Below are 22,535 nucleotides of genomic sequence, written 5' to 3'. Positions count from 1 at the left end.
TCCAGTTACATTAAACTGTGACATTGTCAGGTTTGGTATGGCCTTTTTCCATACTGCCCCCTAACTCTTTTTGTATATTACTTTGTATAATTTATATTGACCTTACTTGAACTTGACTGATTCTTTATTATGCCAGTCTGTTGATAAACCTCACTGAAAGACTTATTTCTGATACATTAAAAAAAAAACATCCTAGCACTTCAGTATATACATATATTTTGGTGGTTCCCAATGTGAGGCACACATCCCACGGGGGGCAATTTGATTTTTAAGGGGGCCAATTTGAGAATGAGTTATTAACAGTGAATTTTTTGCATTTCTTATGGTTCTAGGGGCCTCATAGACAGTATATAAATATATGTCGTGACCTATTTATGCATTCAGTTCTCTATTATGTTTTGACACTTTGCTATTTTTTTATATCACTTCATATTATTTTTGTTTTTAAACAGTTTCTTAGTGCTTTCTTCCTCAGTACTAGTACTTCAACTATCCTTTCATTCTTTTATTTTTCTCTTTCATGGATGCCATGTTCTTTGGAAGCTTGTTTAGACCAAGTTAGTGGCCTTTTAGGCTTCCTCCATGTGAATAGGAGTTCACTTTTTGAATAAGAATTATATGTCACCGCGGGGAGCATCAGGATTTTAGAGATACTTAGGTGGGGCATGGCCAAAAAAAGGTTGGGAACCACTGATATATTTTGTCGTGTGTGTGTATTTTCTCTGTGCTGAAATTTCCTATTTGTACATGTGATCTGCCTTTTCCACTTGATTCTTTAACATTTTTAATGGTTATTTTAAAATCCCCGTCTGATAATCCTAACATATGTGCTATTTGTGGGTCAGCTCTGTTGAAGGCTTCTTCTCACAACAGTGGGTTACATTTTTTTGCTTCTTTGCATGTTTCATAATTTTTTATTGAATGGCAGACACTGTATGTACAGGAACACTAGAAACTGAAGTAAATAATATTGACAAACAGAAAAAAAGGCATTCCTCCCCTTTTTAAAAAAAATATATTTTATTGATTTTTGACAGAGAGGAAGGGAGAGGGATAGAGAGTTAGAAACATCGAAGGGAGAGAAACATCAATCAGCTGCCTCCTGCACACCCCCTACTGGGGATGTGTTCGCAACCAAGGTACATGCCCTTGACTGGAATCGAACCTGGGACCTTTCAGTCTGCAGGCTGACTCTCTATCCACTGAGCCAAACCAGTTAGGGCAGGCATTCCCCTTTTTCTGGCAGACCACTAGCATGGGGGGGCGGGGTGAATCTCAAATGTTTTTAATATTTAATATTCTACATGTATTAGCTGCTTTCATCACTTAAAATTTTGTCCATAAACCTTGCATCTAGAAATATGACAGTAACAATATTGCTGCTTTCTATAAAAGGAGAGTTTCTAAGTTTTCATCTGTGTAATGGCTGCTAATCTACCCGTTTGAATACCTGAATGTCTGTATGCTATGTAGATTGTGTTTAGCTGATTAAGTATCATAAAAATCACCCACTGTATTCTGCTTATCGCTAGTAATCTATATATATAAAAGCCTAAGCGACCATTATGACCGGTCAACCTAATGACCAGTCAACTGGTTGCTATGACATGCACTGACCACCAGCAGGCAGACGCTCAACATAGAAGCTGCCCCCTTGTGGTCAGTGTGCTCCCACAGCCAACCTCACACGGTCCTGATTGCCGGCCAGGCCAAGGGACCCCACTGGTGCACGAATCCGTGCCCTGGGCCTCTAGTTTTTTTTATATTCTGTGCTATAATTACCTTTTGAACAGACAGTTGAAGTGATTATAGATTTATTTTATACTTATGATTCCTGTATCACTTAAAACTTTATTTTTATTCCATTGTTGATGACATTTATGACTACTGATTTTCAATTCTATAAATATTTCTTCATCAGATGTAAAGTGTTCTGGGTGGGAGACCCAGAAATAGCTCAGTAAGTGAGAAATGTTGGAAGCATAATTGAATTTATTATTATTATGTTATTAGATGTAAAAACAACAAAAAAAGACCATTGCTTATTTCTGTGTTTCCAGATATCTAATGTATAAGATTCAGGAGTAATATAAGTAATAATTCATTGCTCTTTTTTGGTTGTGCCCTGTAGATATCATTTAGGAAGATTTCGGTGATAACGTTTTACTAAAAAGTTTATTCATAGGTTTCAAAACTGGATAGACTTTTTAAAAATATATTTTTATTGATTTCAGAGAGGAAAGGGGAGAGAGATAGAAACATCAATGATGAGAGAGAATCATTGATCAGTTGCCTCCTGCATGCCCCCTACTGGGGATCGAGCTCACAACCCAAGCATGTGCCCTTGACTGGAATCGAACCCGGGACCCTTCAGTCCACAGGCTGTCGCTCTATCCACTGAGCCAAACCAGCTAGGGCTGGGTATACTAGTATTTAAAATACTTCAACTACTGGAACTGCATGACATATATAGTACTCATTTGGCAAGCTTTTATTTACATTTTTAGTATCCACGGACTTGTTAATGCATTTGTATTCAAGTTTTATTAGTGAGCACACAGTATTTTGGGGTTCCTAATCCTATCTAATAAAGAGGGAATATGCTAATTGACCCTCATACCATCGCAAAGGATGGCTGCATCCACAGCCAATATGGAGGGAATATGCTAATTGACTGCCACACCCTCAAAGATGGCAGCACCCACAGCCACAAGATGGCAGTGCCCAGTCCCCTCAGCCCTGCCGGGGTGGCAGGTGCGCAGCTCCACACACCTGCCTCTGGAGTCCCCCAGTCCCCTCAGCCCCCAGCCACCCAGGGCCAGCCTGAGGCGCAGTCAAGCCTTGTATGGCAGCTGCCAAGCTGCCCAGGGCTGCCCGAGGCTCAGGTAACCAAGGCCGGCCAAGGCTTGCGCTGCCAGCAGTGGCAGCAGCAGAGGTGTGATGTGAGCATCTCCTTCCCCTGACTGCCGGGTCGCCTCCCGCCCCTGCGGGCTCCCAGACTGTGAGAGGGGGAAGGCCGGGCTGAAGAACACCCCCTCCAGTGGAAGAATTTTCATGCACCGGGCCTCTAGTTTTTTATGTAACACTCTCTTCTTCAAGCTTTTTATATTCTTTACTAGAGGCCTGGTGTACAGATTCTTGTACCGGTGGGGTCCCTCGCCCTGGCCTGCACCCTCTCACAATCTGGGACCCCTCGGGGATGTCGGAGAGCTGGTTTTGGCCTGATCCCCACAGGCTAGATCCAGACAGGAGGGAGCCCAATCCTGTGTGTTGAGCGTCTGTCCCCTGGTGGTCAGTGCTCATCATAGCGACCGGTCAACCTCGGTCGTTCGGTCATTCAGTTGCTTAGGCTTTTATATAGAGAAACTAGAGGCTCAATGCACAAAATTCGTGCATGGGTAGGGTCCCTAGGCCTGGCCAGTGATCAGGGTCAATCGGGGCCTTCCAGCTGCCGGCCAGGGCCTTCCTTCCTTCCCCAGCTGCTGGCTGGGGCCTTCCTTCGTTCCACACCACCCCCTGGTGGTCAGCACACGTCATAGCGAGCGATTGAACTCTCAGTCGAACTCCCAAGGGGACACTTTGCATATTAGCCTTTTATATATATAGATTATGTCTGGATTGAAGATTAGTTATCATAGATGAGATTTAGTGGTCTTTGACCCTTTTTTGACATGTAATAATTCCTTGTTAGATAAATTATATGTAAATTTCTTCTCCCATGCTGTAGGTTTTTTCACTTTTTTGATAATGTACCTTGATGTGCAAAATTTAAAAATTTTGTTAAGTCCAGTTTATATATTTTTTTCTTTTGTTGCCTTTCATGTCACATCTAATTCATTGCCAAATCCAATGTTATGAAGATTTTCCCAAATATTTTCTCATAAGAGTTATAGTTCTTAAGTTTAGGTCTTTGATTCATTTTGAGTTAATTTTTGTGTATGGTATAAGGTAAGGTCTAACTTCATACTTTTGTTGTTGTTGTTGTTGAGGTTTATTTATTTATTTATTTTTATTGTTTATTTTTTTAACTTCATTCTTTTAATGACTATTTAGCCCTTGTCAGTGTGGCTTAGTGGTTTGATTGTTAGCCTGCGCACCAAAGGTCTTGGGTTAGATTCCTGGTCAAGGGCATATACCTGGGTTGCAGGTTCCATCCCTGGCCCCCAGTTGGGGCATGTCCAGGAGGCAACCAATTGATGTATCTCTCTCAAATCGATGTTTTTCTCCCTCCCTTCCACTCTCTAAAAATCAGTGGGAAAAAAAATCCTGGGGTAAGGATTAATAATGAATGAATGAGGCTATCCAGTTTCCCAGCACCCTTTGTTAAAAAGACTGTCCTTTTCCCATTTAAGTGTCTTGGCACTGTTGTTGAAAATCAATTGACTGTATATGCAAGGGTTTATTTCCCGGCTCTCTATTCCATTTGTCTATATGCCCTTATGCCAGAACTATACTATTTTAATTTATTTAGTTTTGTAACTTTTGAAGTCAGGAAATGAGTCCTTCAATTTATTCTTTTTCAAGTTTGATTTGGCAACTTGGGGCCCCTTGCAATTCCATATGATTTTTAGAATAAGCGTTTCCATTTCTGTGGAAAAAGCTGTTGGAATTTTGTTAGGGGTTATGTAGACTATTTTGGATAGTAAAATAGCTTGACAATGTTAAAGCTTTTTATCCATGAATACAAGACATCTTTTCATTGTTTAGATGTTCTTTAATATCATGCAGCAATGTTTTATAATTTTCAGTCTTTCACCTCCTTGGTTAAATTTATTTCTAAGTATTGAGTTCTTTGTTCTTTTAGATGCTATTATAAATTCCATTTTCTGATGTACAGAAACCCAACTGATTTTTGTGCTGAACCCTGCAATTCTGGTTATTTATTAGCTCTAGTAGCTTTCTTGTGGATTCTTTGTGATTTTCTACATATAGGATATGTCATCTGTGAATAGAGATAGTTTTAATTTCTTCCTTTTCCGTTAGAAGAATGGCTTTTGCCTCTTTTCTTGAATAGAGGTGAAGAAGGCTCCTTATTTTGTTCTAGATCAAGGGAAAGCTTTAGTCTTTCACCATTGAGTGTGATGTTAGCTGTGAGTTTTCATAAATGCTCTTGATCATATTGAGTTATCCCGTATTCCTACGTCTTGAGGGTTTATGTCATGAAAGGTGCTGCATTTTGTCAATGCCTTTTCTTTGTCAAATGAAATTATTGTGGATTTTTTTCTTCTATTAATGTGCTATATTACATTGATTGACTTTTCCTTATGATGAAACACCCTTGTATTACTGAGATAAATCCCATTTGGTCACGGTGAATAATTCTTTTTATATATTCTTGGATTCTATTTGCTAAATTTTTTTGAGTATTTTTACATCTATATGTATAAGTGATATTGATGGTTTTTTTCTTTTGTGAATTTTTTTCTTGTGATGCCTTTATCTGACTTTGGTATGGGAATAATGCTGGGCCTCACAGAATGAATTAGGAAGTGTTCCCTGCCCTTCAGTATTTTGGGGAGAGTTTGAGAAGAATTGGTGTTTATTATTTTTTAAATGTTCAGTAGAATTCACCAGTGAGACTACCTGGTTTAGAACTTTTCTTTCTTGGGAGGGATCTTTGCCTATTTACCCATGAATGTTGGGCAACACTGAGGTCTGCTTCTAATTATTCTTTATAGGATATGAAATCTTCCTTATATGACTTGTTTCAAAGACTCATGGCTTAAGTTGGAATAAACAGCTAAAAATTACAGTTTCTAAAGGCTACCCCTGTTTAATAAATGGTACAGGTTATTTTGTTATTTTTAACAAATGGTCATCATAAAAATGGTCCTACATGACTTATTCAACAACTACTAGAATGATCTAATTTCTTACATTTGCAGTTTTTAAAATTTTTTTATTGATAGAGAGAGAGAGAAACATCGATGTGAGAATGAAACATCAGTTCGCTGCCCTAACCTGGAATCAAACCAGCAACCATTTGGTGCACAAGATGACACCCAACTGAGCCACACCAAGCAGGGCTCAGTTTTTTTTAATATTTTAAGTTTTATGAGCTTTTATAAACATTGTTGCTTTAAAAGGGCATTATATTCTTAAAAGTTTCTAGTTGGTGCTCTCAATGTGTATATTCAGTGCTCTGCACTATAATAGACAATAGCTTAATAGCTTCTGTAAACATAAAGGCCACATATTTCTCAAAATCCATAATATCTTTGTTTCTGAAATGTAGGTTAAACATTCTTTGACTAGGTAAAACATTTCACAGGGTTCAAAATTTTAAAGGTTTCAAAGGATAGAAAGCCTCTTTTCCATAACTGTTAACTAGCCACTCATTTCCCTTTCTTGGAAGAAATCAATATTATAAAAGTGGACAGGAATTTCTAAATTTTAAAATGAAGGGTGCCAAAATATCTATCAAACTCTTTTGCTGTTCTTCAAACTATTGGAAAAATTACACACTTCTTCCTGTATCATTCGTTTTGCATGTTTAATTTAAATTGGTTTCCTCATAGTAGATAAGATGAGCTATCAAAAACCCTTAAAAAAATCAAGCTAATAAAGCACAGTAAAGTCCATGTCCATATTAGAGTCATAACTCTTCCATAAAAAGTAAACCCAAAATCCCACAAAAGAGGCCTAATTATAGCCCTTCAAAATCCAGGTTGATTAGACAAATGTTGGTCAAGTTTGGGTCTCAGAGAAATTTCCAGGATCCTGTTTGTTACAGCAAGCATTCAAGGTCTTTACACTTGGCTGGATCGACCTAAATTTATGTGAGCTAGCCTTTCGATTGTGTTCTCTTCTTTTTGAAATTTCAATAAAGGCCTTTCTAATTCAGCTGTTTATAAAAGATAATTTATTTAAATATGTATAGAATGAACAATATTTGTATCATTAAAATATTTTTTTCTATGGAAACACATTTGTCTTATCAGTTTGTCTAATTCATTCCTGTTTAGAATTTTTAAATGCCTGGGTCTGCAAGCACAAGCAGCTTTGAAGTCACAGGTTGATCTGTTTGTTATATAAGGAAATGCTATTTTTATTGTGCTGAATACAGAACTCTTCAGTAATTATTCGGTTAAAATTTGAGTACTATAAAGCTTATAGTTGCTGAGGAAAGATTCTTAAATTTGAGTCCTAATTGAAATAGGAAGTCACAACCATTTAGACTCATATACTCTTGTATATCCTATAAACTGCTGGATGAAAATCCTGAAAATAGAGCATCTTGATTTCATTAACTCATTCTATTTTAGAAGAATTTGAAGTGATATTTTGTTTGTGGAAGGAAACTCTGATAGGTCTTTACCTTTCAATATATGTCTAACACTCTAGGAAGATACCTGCATACTATTGACTATATTGAATTTATTTTATATAGTTAGGTGTTTGGAAAAAATATGCCGAGCTTTAAAGAAACATTTTCCAGTCTGGCTGGTGTGCTCAGTGGTTGAGTGTGAACCTATGAACCAGGAGGTCACGGTTCGATTCCCACTCAGGGCATATGCCTGGGTTGCAGGCTAGATCCCCCATGGGGAATGTGCAGGAGGCAGCCAATCAGTGATTCTTTCTCATCATTGATGTTTCTCTCTCTCCCTCTCCTTTCCTCTCTGAGATCAATAAAAAATTTAAAAAAAATTTTAAAGGAATATAAGGTATAATTTATGAAAGGATTCTTTTAGGTGAAAGAAAGCATTTTAAAAGAGAAAATGGAGGAAATTTAACTGCCAAAATATAAGAGTAGCATAGAGACTAAAAATAGATTTATCTCATCCTGAAAGCCCTCTTAGTCCAAAGACATAGAGATCTGAGATTTCAAGCTCATACAATTCAGGCTGGAAGAGGCCAAGGGGGTGAGAGGGAATATCTGTGGTATTTCCAACAATAAAGGTTTTTTTTTAAAAAAAAAGAATTCATGTGCTTACAAATCTACAGTAATAACAATTCAAGACTAATATAGAAAAATAGTGTAAGGAGACAATTCACAGGAAAGAAATACAAGATGCTCAATCTCATAAGAAAATGCAAATGTAAAAATCACACTAGGATGTCATTTTTCATTGATTTCACTGCAGAGATTTAGAAGTTACATAACTATTTCTGACAGTGTGAGGAAACATGTTGCTGATGGAATAAATTAGTAAAATTTTATGGAGGCAACTTGATAATCAAAAAAAATCACATGCATATCTTGACTCCTGTGATTCAAATTTGGAGAAGCTTGCTACAGATATACTTGTGCATGTGGAAAGTTATTTATGTTGAGGACATTAGTTTTAATGTTACAATAATAAAAGATGAAACAAAGGGCCAGCTAGTAAATATTTTAACCTTTGCAGGCAATGTGATGTACGGGGACTACTCAGCTCTGTCGTCTTGGGAATGCAGCCATACACAATACATAAATGAAAGGGCATGACTGGCCTGCGGGTCATAGTTGCTGACCCCTGTATTAAATGAAAGAAGCAAAATGAAGAACTTGAAATATGAACTGTAACAGAGGTATGAATGAAGTAGTGAAAGCATTGAGAAATTAGTTCAAGCTTTGCCTGGGATATTTAGAAAAGACTTCATAGATAAAGGTGATAATTTAAACTGAGTTTTTATGGGTGTGTAGGTGCTCTAAATATTAAGGTGAGAAAGTGTCTTATGCAATTGGTGAGAAGTTGTTTGGTTGCTAGGTGTAATTTTTTGTTGGGAGTAAGAGGTAAGTTGGGACCATATTTTTGAAGGGGCTAGATATTAATCTGGTTTCTAACTCATTTTCTCCTTTGAATAAAACCTTGACATTTTGATATATTAACTTCAAAAAAATGTTGTATTTTTTATTTATTTTTTTTTTAAATATATTTTATTGATTTTTTACAGAGAGGAAGGGAGAGAGATAGAGAGTTAGAAACATCGATGAGAGAGAAACATCGATCAGCTGCCTCCTGCACATCTCCTACTGGGGATGTGCCCGCAACCCAGGTACATGCCCTTGACCGGAATCGAACCCGGGACCTTTCAGTCTGCAGGCCGACGCTCTATCCACTGAGCCAAACCGGTTTCGGCAAATGTTGTATTTTTTAAAAGAAACATTACATATTTGTTGCTCTAATCATACCTTCTTATATTAACTATATGCTCATATACCTCTAAACCAGTGATTTTTCAACCTTTAATCTCATGACACACATAAACAATTACTAAAATTCTGCAGCATGCCAAAATACACATTCTTTGTTGATCTGACAAAAAAAGATATAATTTTGATTCATTCACACCAGACAGCTATTGTGTTGGCTGTTGTCATTTTTATATTTGACAATCTAAGGAAAAAAAGGTCAGTGTCCCTGCCTAAATAGGTTTTGTATGTTTTAAAACTCTTGCAGCATACCAGTTGAAAATTACTGCCCTAAACAATACAAACATTGTATTGCTCTATATGTTTTAAAAGTTCATATGATGGTTTATGATGTCATTTCACAATTGTTTTTTGCTCAGAATTGGGTTTTTATGATTTTGCTGTATGGACCAACTGGGTTAATAGAAATATAATGCAAGCCACATGTGTTATTTTAAGATTTCTAGAAGCCACATATAAAGGTAAATAAAAACAGGTGAAGTTAATAATATACTTCATAACCCAGTAAATCTATATAAAAATACTTCAAGTTATAATGAGTATGCAAGATTATTGAGACAGTTTATATTCCTTTTTAAAACTAAGTGTGAAATCTGGCATTATTTTATACTTGCAGCACATCTCAGAAATAGCCACATTTTAAGTGTTCACTAGCCAGCTACACATGATTAGTGGATTTTACTATGTTGGATCATAAGTGAATTGCTGTGATTCAAACAGAACTTAACCCTTTTGGTGCTTGAAGGTAGTGCCTGCTACCACCAGGGGTCAGCTATGTGTCATGCTGACACAAGAGGAAGTATTTTGTGTGTTAGAATTTGCTATTCAGCAGCTGCAATGCAAAAATCATTCTGTGCCCAATAAAGGAACTCTCTCGCAAGAACATTTACTGCTGGTACAATAGTTGAAGCACAAAGGGTGGTGCATATGTGATCCACAGCCTGTTCAGACACACAAGGCTCTGTTCTGTCCTTACAAATGCACCCTTCTCCATTCTTGCTTGTCTGGAATACACTGTTATCCCACTACTAGAGGCCCAGTGCACAAGTTCGTGCATGGGTGGGGTCTGGCCAGCCCACCCCATGGGGGGGGGCGGTCATAGGCGGGGCCAGCTGGGGGTGGGGCCGTGGGCTGTTGGCTGGCTGGCCCCGCCCCCTGGTCGAACTGATCAAACTCCTGGCTGAGGGGACAGTTTGCATATTTGCTTTTTATTATATAGGATTATCCAGGGGTGTTACATTTATACTAAATATATTGTTTCAAGTCAGCTCTCCATAAAGGTCTATACTTAGATCTATATTTCTCTTATTCTCCACAGAAATACCTTCATAGAAATGTCCTAGACTTCATAAGGATCCATAGCAGAAACTGCTTTTTAGAGTCTCTTAGTTTCATATGCATTATAATTGGAAGGATGTTTCATTATGCTGTTAATAGCCCTTTTATGAGCACCCAATGAAAAACTAGCTAAGAACAAAGAACAAGGGGAAATTCTCTCCATCTCCCCCATTCATTGCTTGATTCTTAATCATTTTTCAATTATTTGTTTTAATGTATATCCTTTTTATATGCCTACAGAAATAAACCCTTTTTGATACAAGTAATTGGTAGATCTATAATCTCTATTAAGATTTAAGGTAGGGCCTTGCTAGATTCTGCATTCCATGGCTTACTGACAGCCTTTTAATAGCAGTTTTATACAGCAACATTCTGCCTCAAGGTGGGGGTAGAGAGTTCTATGGCCCTGATTAGTTAGGGCAAATTTCACAATAGCAGCCATAGTTAACTTTCCTTCAGTTAAAACAATTGTTGGTGTCATTATTAACAAAAACTTTCCTTAAGGATAGCAGGGTTTCTAATTTCTGCATTTTTCCCCCTAAGATATTTAAATTGATTTTGAGAGAGAGAGGAAGGGAGAGGGAAAGAGAGAAACATTGATGTAAGAATGAAATTTGATTAGCTGCCTCCTGCACACTCCCTTCTGGGGATGAACCTGCAACCTGGACATGTGCCCTGACCAGGAATCAAACGGGCAACCTTTTGGTGCTTGGAATGACACCCAAACACTGAGCCACACACTATTTTTAATTAACACAGTAAAAAGTACTTTTCTTGGTGCTATGAAATTTAGCACTTGTAGATTTGGTTAACTACCACTACCAACAGGGCACAAAACAGTTCCATTATTACCCTTCAAAAAAATTCTCACGTTGCCCAGCTAGTGTAGCTCAGTGGTTGAAGGTCGACCCATGAACCAAGATGTCACTGGTTTAATTCCCGGTCAGGGCACATACCCAAATTGTGGGCTCGATTCCCATTGAGGAGCATGCAGGAGGCAGCTGATCAACGATGTTTCATGATGTTTTTCTCATCGATATTTATCTTTCTCCCTTCCTCTTAAAAAAAAAAAAAAAATCAAGAAAACCTCTCATGTTTCCCTTTATAGTGACACACTCTCCCCACCTTTAACCTGTGGTAACTGCTTATCAGTCACATAGTTTGTCTTCTTGAGAATATCATATTAAATGGAGTCATACAATATATTTGTCACCTTTTGAAATTGGCTTTTTCACCCAGAATGCCATTGAGACTCTCATCTGTGTTCTGCATGGTGATGTTTTATGCAGATCATTAGCCATTCAGAAATTATTAGTGATTATTTTTATAAAGATTTAAGTACTCAGTTTACTTCCAAATCCTTTTACTTTCATTACTTTGGTTTTTTAAAAAAATTCTTATCTGAAAACAGCCACCCGGGATGTTTTGATTGGGCAGATGGGAACTAAAAAGAAAATAAGCGTGGAGAGTAAGGGTTTGTGTGAGTGGTAGGGAGTGGAAAATGGGAGGAGAGGCCAGGGTGGGGGTCCATGGTGGAAGGTCCTTTATATAAAGCTTAGCAGAGTTCTACATCTAGGAGCTTTTCGCATTCTAATAAAATTTTGTGTATTTTTGTTAGGTAACCAATATAAGTAGGATTGAGGAGATGCCCTCATTAAAAATTTAATGAGGCACGGCCAGTGTTGCTCAGTGGTTCAGTGTTGACCCATGAACCAGGAGATCATAGGTCCATTGACAGTCAGGGCATATATCCAAGTTAGAGGCTCGATCCCCAGTAGGGGGCTTGCAGGAGGCAGCCCGTCAGTGTTTCTCACTAATGTTTCTATCTCTCCCTCCCCCTCTCTCTGAAATCAATTTTTAAAAAGCATAAAACAAAAACAAATTTAAGTGTTCACGCACATGTACACATGTATAATCTAGAATGAGAAGAAAGCATTCTATTTTATTTTAGTGAAAATTGTTACGTAACACCTTGGAATTAGTTTGTCTATATCAAGGATTAAAGGATGTCTTAATCATAATAAGCTTATTTGCAAAAATCATTTTTAACAAATTTTGGTTTATGCCATATCGTGTATGTAAAATTCAACAGTGAAACAAATTAAACTTTGTTAAGATTTTTATACAAATACATGTTCCATGTGTAAATATTTAAGACTGAACGCCCTGGGCAAATTCCCACGCTATTGTATTTGTAGACTGAATTTTCAAAAGTTCTTTGTTCTGTTTGTTTTTTATTTCAAAGTGGGAAATGCAAAGGTTATCATATGGGGCTACTAGTAGCCCTGCTACTGTTTGGACCACACCAAACTAAGGACCATGTAGTTTAAATATAAAAAGAAATACATGGGGCTAGATTTGGAAATTGGATTTGATTTACTAGTATGTACTAAGTTTGGGGAATACAGACAAAAGATAAGTTCACTTTTAACTGCCATGATAGCTGATTATACACATTTTTCTTTGGTTTTCAGTAAGAATGCCATTTTAGTTTCCTTAAGGTTACATTTACTTGCCAGGAGTCCTGAGAAAGGTTCTTGCTTTGCTAAGGCAAATTTTTAGCAGTTTGGAAGTGGAATGGTGGATTTTATAACAAAGGATATTTGTGGTAGAGTGATGCAAATAAGTGGAGAGCAGTGTGGTTGTGTTCTTCTGGTTTGGTGTGATATTATTTGCTATTATATATGCTCAATTAGGAGGTAGCTCCCCATATTCCCCATAAAACTATCCCCCCCCCCCCACACCTTCTAGATTCTTTTAAAGATATACCTGACAGCCCTAGCCGGTGTGGTTCTATGGTTAGAGTGTTGTCCTGCACAGCAAAACATCAAGGTCCCATTCCTGGCCTGGGATGCGTGTGGGAGGCAGCCAATCAATGTGTCTCAAATAGATGTTTCTCATTCTCCCTCTCTTCCACTCTCTAAAACTTAATGGAAAAAATATCCTCGGTTAAGAATGGGCAAAAAAACACATTAATAATAAAAAATAAAAAAGATATACCTGACATATTAAAAGTTATACTTAATCTATTTAATTACATAAACCATTGTATTACAGAATTTAGAAATGAAATTATGTTTTGTTTACTGTCTCATGATAAAATAATTTTGTTCACCTCTGTATGTATTGGGATCCCTTTGGGATAATTTTAATAGTTGTTCAGGCGACAGCTACTAAGGATATGGGGGTCTTCATATCAAAGATTTTAGTTGTTAATATGGATCTTTGTCTTTTTTTTTTCTTTTTCTTTTCTTTAAGGGGTTGGACATAATTGCCTTATTTCATTTCAGGGATCCTTCTAAAGTAAATATTCTGGTACCTGGTGCTGGACTAGGAAGACTGGCCTGGGAAATAGCTATGCTAGGTTATGCTTGTCAAGGAAATGAATGGAGTTTTTTTATGCTATTTTCTTCCAACTTTGTACTCAACAGGTATTTAATTTACTTTTTGTTAGAAATAGTAATATTTCAGAATCAGATTGACTTACCTATTTTTGAACAATTCTGAATTTGAAGATAAGTACATAGTGTTTAATTATGATATATATCATAAATATTTCTTACATTAAATTGGTTATACAATTGTGACTTTAATCAGTTGTCTAGTTAACAGACATTTGATCAAGATGGGTTAGTGACTTTAGAAAGTGACTTGGCATTCCATGAAAATGAAATTATTTCTGTGTGAATTTCAGGACTAAGTATGATCCAGGAAGGGGTATTTTCTCATTGTTCCTTAAACTTCTTCACCCTTTTGTTTCTTCAGTATAGTAAGAGTGCAGTATAGTGATCATATCTTTTGTCCTTAAGTTTCTTATTAAATGGCCAAGTAAGCTCACGTGACTGAGTCGGAAAGATCTTTCAGAACTTCTGTGGCCTCTTAGTAAGCAGTGGAAAAGAGTTGTTATTTTTAAAGCCAGAAGAGGTGTGTTAGAGAAAAAAATAAATAGCTGCCTGTTTAAATAATATGTTATTTTGGTGGCAGTATGAGTTGGGGGATAATAAGTTAAAAGGGAGAAGGTTGTACAGAGTAATTAAAATAGGTATCAAACAAAACCCATAACATTAAAAAAGTACTTGGACTGGTTTTTACTTGATTTTGAAGTTTGGAAATATATTTGTAAAACTTGGAATGAACAACACATTCATATCTCAGAATTTAATTTTTTTCTGTCTTCATTCATGATTGGTTACTCATCTGCATGTGTATGTGCATTTCCAGATAATTGGATGGGGTATAATAGTAATACCTTTTAAGTAGTAATTAAATAAGTCAACTTTTAATCAAACAATATACTTTAGTGTTTAAAGTAGATTTTCTTGGTAACATATTTAGTTAATACTGAATTGTATGCTCATATTTTGCAGATGTTCTGAAATTAATAAATATAAGCTTTATCCCTGGATCCATCAGTTTAGCAATAACCGGAGGTCAGCTGATCAGATTCGACCCATCTTTTTCCCTGATGTTGACCCCCACAGTCTTCCTCCTGGTTCTAATTTTTCTATGACAGCAGGAGATTTTCAGGAGATATACTCAGAATGCAGTAAGTTTAAAGCAAACATTTTAAAGGTCTATCCATTCTAAATTTAATGATCTAATTTTATACTAAGCTAAAGTTCTGGTCATCCATTTTGATGGCAGAATATAAAGTATACTTCAGTGACAATTTAAAATAATTTGAAGGTCATGCATGTATAAGGCAATGATGGGAAATATTAAAAAGTATAAGATCCCACAATTAAGAAATTTATAATCTATTGGGTCTATAAATAGAAGCCAACATGTAAACAAAGTTCAAATGAGTAATGGAAGTTAGTGTGAGAAGGGAGTTCTCTGTGGAGAGGCTGTGACTTGAAGGATAAGGAGGAATGGCATTCCAGGAGGTAGAAGTACATAGATACGAATGAATAAGGTAATTGAGGATGGTAAACAGCCTGGGAGGGGAAGGGAAGTCTATTTGGAGATTTAATGGAAATATGGGTAGAGAAGAAGGTTGGTTCCAGATTGTGCAGGACCTTTACAATCAGGCTATGAAGTCTGGAAGAAATTTGTGCTAGGCATTAGAGAATGGGATAGGTAAGGAGGGGAGAGAGGAGGGGAGTTGGCAGTGAAAGAAAGAAGAATGAAATGCTGAGGGGTCAACAAGTCATTCATTTAACAAATATCTGTTGAACTTGCTAAGTGGCAGGTATGTTCTAGGCACTGGAAAGACAGCAGTGAGCAAAACAAAGTCCCTGTACATGGGAACTTATATATTCTTAAAGGGAGGGAGAGGCAATAACAAATTAATATTATGAGGAAGGAAACTATGGCAGGAAAGAGGATGAGGAGGGTCTGGGGAGGGCCTGCTGTTTTATATAGTTGTCAGGGAAGGTCTTTCTAAGAGCAGAACTTAAAAAGTAAATGTATGCATACAGGCTTTCTGAAACCTTTCAGAATTGGTAATTAACATTGGTTGAAAGAAATCAATTTAGAATTCAAATGACTATTATTTCATCTTCAATGATTTTAAATGAAAGCAGTTAAATAAATTATAGACAAAACATATCATTTGGTAAAGATATATAGCAGTGATTCTCAACCTTGGCTGCACATTAGAATCACCTGGGAATCTTTTAAAAATCCTGATTTCTGGGCCTCATCCTCTGGAAATTCTGTTTCTTTGTTACTAATGTTGTGGCCTCACCCCATAACAAAGAAACAGAAGTTCCAGAGGATGAGGCCCAGAAATCAGGATTTTAAAAAGATTCCCAGGTGATTCTAATGTGCAGCCAAGGTTGAGAACCACTGATATATAGTGATACAGGTATCAAAAATGATTTCCAAATTGATTACTTTATCAAATTATTAATAAGAACTTAATTGTAAAGTATCTCATAAGTGATTATTTAGTTATCTTGATTATAGTAGCTGATTGGAAGAGTTTAGCTTCTATATCCCTGCAGTTAAATGAAATATTAATATTCTGTAAGAGGAACCTGGTACATTTATGGAATTAATTAAAAGTTAAAATAACAAAAAAATTTAAAAATAACATTACAAATGTAGTAATTTGATTTTCCTTGAATAGATGCCTGGGACTGTATTGCTACCTGTTTCTTCATAGACACAGCTCACAATGTAATTGATTATATTGACACAATATGGAAAATACTCAAGCCAGGTGGAATTTGGATAAATCTAGGTAAGTTTATCAGTATTTATTAGGATCTTATGCATTAAGCTAGTAGCTATAACTATCCTATATTTGGTAACTTCATGGTATCAAATAGTCACAAAAGTTATAATTATGCTGTATTCAATTTAAAACCTCTGCATTTCCCATTAGACTGCATCCTACTTGATGGTGCAGTTCCTCCAGTCCTAGCTAATTTCTCATAAGTAGTTGGAGCCCTCAAGTTGTATATTTACACTAGGTCAGTCTCACAGCATTCATAATTTCAGAGCACTGATTATTAACTTGATGGTAATCATTACCTCATCTTTCCCACCTTCCACTTTCTGGAGACAACAGTCCTGTTTTTTCTATTATGAGACACTAGTGGCCCAGTGCACAAAAATTCGTGCACGGGGGAGGGGGTTCCCTCAGCCCAGCCTGCACCCTCTCCAATCAGGGACCCTTTGGGAGATGTTCGACTGCCTGTTTAGGCCCGATCCCACTGCCTCTGCCTCGGACCCCACCATCATGGCTTTGTCCAGAAGGAAGTCGGACATCCTGAAGATGGCCGGTTGACTGGTCTAATTAGCATATTACCCTTTTAGTAGTATAGATTTGAGGGAAAGCATTTGCCTCTCCCATGGAAACGTCCTCCCTGTGCATATACATACTGGGAAAAGAGTAAGCATAACTTTTATGAATATCATGAGGTTAAAAAAGAATAGAAACATAATTTCACATATGCAGAAAACTTACTGCCTTCTGATGGAAAGTACTGAAAATCAAATGATGAGTATGGCCCTGCTGGCATGGCTCAGTGGTTGATTCTTTCATTGATGATTTTCTTTCATCGTTGATGTTTCTATCTCTCTATCCTTCTCCCTTAAAAATATACATTTTTTAAAAAGTAATAAGTATGACGTGATCCCTTCCATCCAGATTATAAGGGAAATTGCCAGTGTTATCCTCTTTTTTAATCCTTTTTCTTTAAAATAAAGGGAGAATAATGGTATTATCAAGGTAAATATAATTTTCTTTTTGTGTGTTAAGAGGTTAATATACTACTTAAAAGTCATATCTATATTGTTTGAGTCCTTAGCCTTCAGGATTTATTAGTGGGTTCTGTCACCTGCTTTTAAAAATATATATATATGTAATATACATATATTATTGATTTCAGAGAGAGGGAGGGAAAGATAGAAACGTCAGTGATGAGAGAGAATCATTGACCAGTTGCCTCCTGCACACCCCCTACTGAGAGCAAATAGCTGTACAATCTATCCTATCTAATAACAGACAAACATGGTAATTAACCGTACCTCCGACAAGCTTCCCATTGGCTAATCAAGGTGATATGCAAATTAACTGCCAACCAAGATGGCGGCCGACAGCCAGGCAGCTGAAGCGAACAGGAGGCTTGCTTGCTCCAGTGATGAAGGAAGCCAAGGTTCCCCGCCTGCCGTCACCCAGCTCTGAGCTGTACTCTAAGCAACTATGTTGCAATTATAGAAGCTAAACAATCCCCAGAAACCTGCTTTCAGCCAGCCGGGCCTCAGAGCTGGAGTTGCAACAGTGTTTCAATTATAGAAGCTAAACAAAGCCCAGACACCTGCTTTCAGTAGCCGAGGCCTCAGAGCTGGAGCCGAGCCTCAGAGCTAAAGCTGGCTCTCAGCTCCAGTGACAGCCATAAATGGTAAATAAATCCCAGAATTTAAAAAAAAAGAAAAAAAGGAGAGGTTGTGAGCTTCAGTCACCCTCCAGCCTGAAAACGGCCCTCAGCCCCTCACCCAGACTGGCCAGGCACGCCAGTGGGGACCCCCACCCTGAAGGGGTGTGACCGGCTGCAAACAGCCATCATTCCCTCATCCAGGCTGGCCAGGCACCCAAGCGGGACCCCCACCCTGATCCGGGACACCCTTCAGGGCAAACCAGCCGGCCCCCACTTGTGCACCAGGCCTCTATCCTATATAGTAACAGGGTAATATGCAAACTGACCCTAACAGCAGAAGGACTGGGAATGACTGGTCACTATGACACACACTGACGACCAGGGGGCAGACGCTCAATGCAGGGGCTGCCCTCTGGTGGTCAGGGCGCTCTCACATGGGAGGAGCTCTGCTCAGCCAGAAGCCAGGCTGATGGCTGCCAGTACAGCGGTGGTGGTGGGAGCCTCTCCTGCCTCCTCAGCAGCGCTAAGGATGTCCGATTGCAGTTTAGGCCTGCTCCCCGCTGGCAAGTAGACATCCCCCAGGGCTTCTGGGCTGCCAGAGGGATGTCTGATTGCCATCTTAGGCCCAATCCCCCTGGGGAGCAGGCCTAAGCCAGCAGGTGGTCATCCCCTGAGGGGTCCCAGACTGCGAAAGGGCACAGACCAGGCTGAGGGGACCCCCCCCCCCCCGTGAGTGCACAAATTTTTGTGCACCGGGCCTCTAGTATATATATAAAGTGTCCCCTCGGGAGTTCGATCACTCGCTATAACATGCGCTGACCACCAGGGGGCGGCGCGGACCGAAGGAAGGCCCCGGCCAGCAGCTGGGGAAAGGAGGCCCCAAGAGAGGCCCTGGCCAGCAGCCGCTAGGGACCCCACCTGAGCATGAATTTCATGCACTGGGCTTCTAGTGTAATCATAAAATGAAACAAGTATCTCAAACCTTGGGTCTTCTTTAAAAGAAAACTCTTTCCCAAGAAATAACTGAAAGAAGACATTTCCTACTGGGTATTTGTTCACTGTATATTAGGCATTGTTTTAGACACTTATAAATACCTTGTTTAATCTCAAAACAGTTCTATGTTGAAATGGCATTATTGCTATTTTATAGTAGAAAAAACTGCATCTTGGTTAAGTTAGGGGTTAAGTATCTAGAAGAAAGGTACTGGAGAGTCATGCTTACAGCCTAGATCCAACTCCTGGAATGTGTAAACAGCTATCTCTGCAGGCTTTTGCTGGGTAAGTTTATACTTAGCATTAATCTGTGTATTTATGTGATTAAAATTTTTGATCCCAGTTACTGAGTTATAGTAAGGTTTTGTGTATTTCCAAAGCATTCGACTTAACTTTCATAAGAACAACTTTTTTTTTTGAACATTTATTTTATTGGTTCATTAATATTTTGTTTATAATAACAAATTATAACTGCCTGGAATAAATAAAATTGGCCCTTAGTTAAGAGTAGATGTGCTGGGAAGGCCTGTGACCTGTCGTGAGCATCTGAGATAATGGGGCATGATGGTTTTTAATGGGAGATCAGTTAGAAGAGCTTCCACTCTTTCTTACCAGAGAATTTCTCAAAGGATTTTGAGAATTGGGGTGGAGAAACACTGTCCTTAAATACAGTTATTTGGAAGGTTAATATTTTGCAAATAAAATTCTTTCAATATATAAGTTAAAGAATTTAAAAGACTAATATCTCAGAGTCAGTTTTTCCCTAAATATCAGTATGCTCCAGGTATCTATCTATTGTTTTTCACCTTTTATGCCATATATCATTCCTTACTTCGAATCAGGGATTACTCCTACCTAATCCCATTGCCTCTCTTATTTGAATTCCCAATCTGAATCTAGTCCAAACCTCTCTCTTATGCTCCAAACCACTGTGTCCAAATTGGATGCACCACAAAACTTCTAAATCTGTGTGTCAAGAAAATGATGCCCATGCTTCCCCCATGCCTTTTCTGTCCCATCATCTGAGATTCCCACAATCAGAAAACCAGAACTCCTTTACCCCTTGGCACACTTATCTGTACCCGGCTAGTCTACAAATTGTATCTTGTAAAGCTCCTCAATAGCTCTTAAATCTCTTCCTGTCCCAGGGTTTCTCAGTTGCGGCACTAGTGACATTTCCTGGGTAGACTATTCTTCATTGGGGGTGGCGGGGGTTCTGAACACTGTAGGATAGTTAGCAGCATCTCTGGCTTCTACCTACTAGATTCCAGTAGTGCTCTCCCAGTTTTGAAATCCAAAAATGCCGTTTGAGAACCATTGCTCTAACCTCATAGTAGCACCTGAGTCCAGGCCCTCATCACTGCTTGCCTGGATTATTGCAGTCTTTTCCTTCAGGGCGTTCCTGCCTCCAGGGCGTTCCTCCCTCTGCGCCCCTTTCAGTTCTCCATATTACCAGCAGAGTGATCTTTACAATGTGTAAACCCATTTCTGTTGGACTCCCAGCATAAAAGCCTAGCTTTCTTGGTAACCTAAACTCTTCAGGATGTGTTCAGTGCCCTTTGTGATCTTTCTTCTGTCTTGTGTCTTGGCTTCTTTTTTTTTTAATTAAGGTATAATTGGCATACAACATTATATTAGTTTCAGGTGTACAACCATGGTTCAGTATTTGTATATATTTTGAAATGAGTTTAGTAAACATCCATTACCATACATAGCTATAACTTTTTTCTTGTGATGAGGACTTTTAACTTAGTAACTTTCAAATATGTATATTAAATATAGTCACTGTGCTATACATTCTATCCCCATGACTTATTTTATAACTGGAAGTTTATACCCTTTAACTCCTATTACCCATTTTGCCCACCCCCACCTCTGGCAATCATCAGTCTGTTTTCTGTGTTTGTGAACTTGTTCCTTTTTGTTTTTTTAAGATTCCACAGATAAGGAAGATCATATAGTATTTATCTTTCTGACTTATTTTACTTAGCATAATACTTACAGAACCCATCCATACTGTCGCAAGTGGCAAGATTTCATTCTCTTTAATAGCTGAATAATATTTCATTGTATATACGGCATATACAACATTTTATCTGCTCATCCATCAGTGAACACTTAGGAACCAAGCTCATCTTGTACTTTCTCTGCTGAGCCCTGAGATCGGCCTTCCCCCAGGAATCCCCCTCACCCCCACCAAGGATTCCTGGTTCCTTTTAGTGAGGAATGATGATGAAAATCTAGATTCTATCACTATGATAGTATTACTTCTAGGCCTTTTCAGCAGGTAGGGGTAGGAAATATATGTATGTGTCTGTCTATGTCTATAAAGATCTTAAGTTCATACTGATTGAAACCTTTAGTTCCAAAGCAATACTTGGTATCGAGTATAAGGCTGACAGATAGCTTTTAACATATGCAATAGATCATTTCAATAGCTTTTAGCTTCTGTTTTTGCTGTTGAGAATTCAGCTATCTTAACTGTATCTTCTTTAAAGGTAATCAATTTTGTTTTATAAGACTTTTTCTTTGTAGTTTTTCAGACTCAATATTATATATAGGTGTGAATTTTTCTTTTTCAAACCTGTATACAATTTGTTGGGTTATTTGAATCTGTAAATGGACTTCTTTCATCAGTTCTGAAAAATTCTCAGCTTAAAAGGGTCTCTCCTCTTGCCATTTGAGACAAGATTAGCACCAAAATAAGTTAACAGTTACAATTTCTTCATATAACTACTCTGCCTCATTCTTTTTCTTTCCTTTTGAAAATGCAATCAAATGTCTTATGCGCCAAACCACTATGTCCAAATTGGGTGCACCACAAATACTTCTAAATCTCTTATTCTAGCTTCCATATATTTTAAGCACTTCTTTTTTCTTTTAACTGTCAGGGTGAAAATGGCATCTAGGTTTACCTCTACTTAATTCTCTGGGTTCCTACTAATTTCTTACTAACTTGCCAGGTATTCTATATTTTTAAGATTTTAAATTTCATACACCAATTTTAATTGTTTTCAGTGGGAGCATTGGTCTGAATAACCTAACCTGCCTTTACAAGAAGTAAAAGTTCCTTTATATTATTTTAATTTTTATTTTTTTACAATGAAATCTATTTTTTCTTTTTAATTGGAAAGGGAGGAAAAAGTCTTTAAGAGAAAACTACCCAGAAGTGAATTAGACAACATAAATGTCCACGTTATAAACGAGTAAACATAAATGGCCTATGTAAAGAGGAGAAG

At 37.8% G+C, this 22,535-nt stretch overlaps 1 protein-coding gene across 2 annotated transcripts in view; it reads left to right on the top strand.

Annotated features, from left to right (window-relative positions):
• CARNMT1 (carnosine N-methyltransferase 1) overlaps positions 1-22,535 on the top strand; it is a 45,780-nt gene that overhangs the window by 14,675 nt on the left and 8,570 nt on the right. For both annotated transcript variants that reach the window (XM_059656922.1, XM_059656921.1), the window contains exons 4-6: positions 13,765-13,905; positions 14,842-15,020; positions 16,548-16,661. In XM_059656922.1, the coding sequence (XP_059512905.1) occupies positions 13,765-13,905; positions 14,842-15,020; positions 16,548-16,661 (434 nt within the window). The remainder of the gene's footprint in view (positions 1-13,764; positions 13,906-14,841; positions 15,021-16,547; positions 16,662-22,535) is intronic.

The sequence above is a fragment of the Myotis daubentonii genome, chromosome 11, assembly GCF_963259705.1.
Source record: "Myotis daubentonii chromosome 11, mMyoDau2.1, whole genome shotgun sequence".
Lineage (NCBI taxonomy): Eukaryota > Metazoa > Chordata > Mammalia > Chiroptera > Vespertilionidae > Myotis > Myotis daubentonii.
The sequence above is the reverse complement of the archived record's forward strand: the minus strand, read 5'-3'. Positions and strand labels throughout refer to the sequence as shown.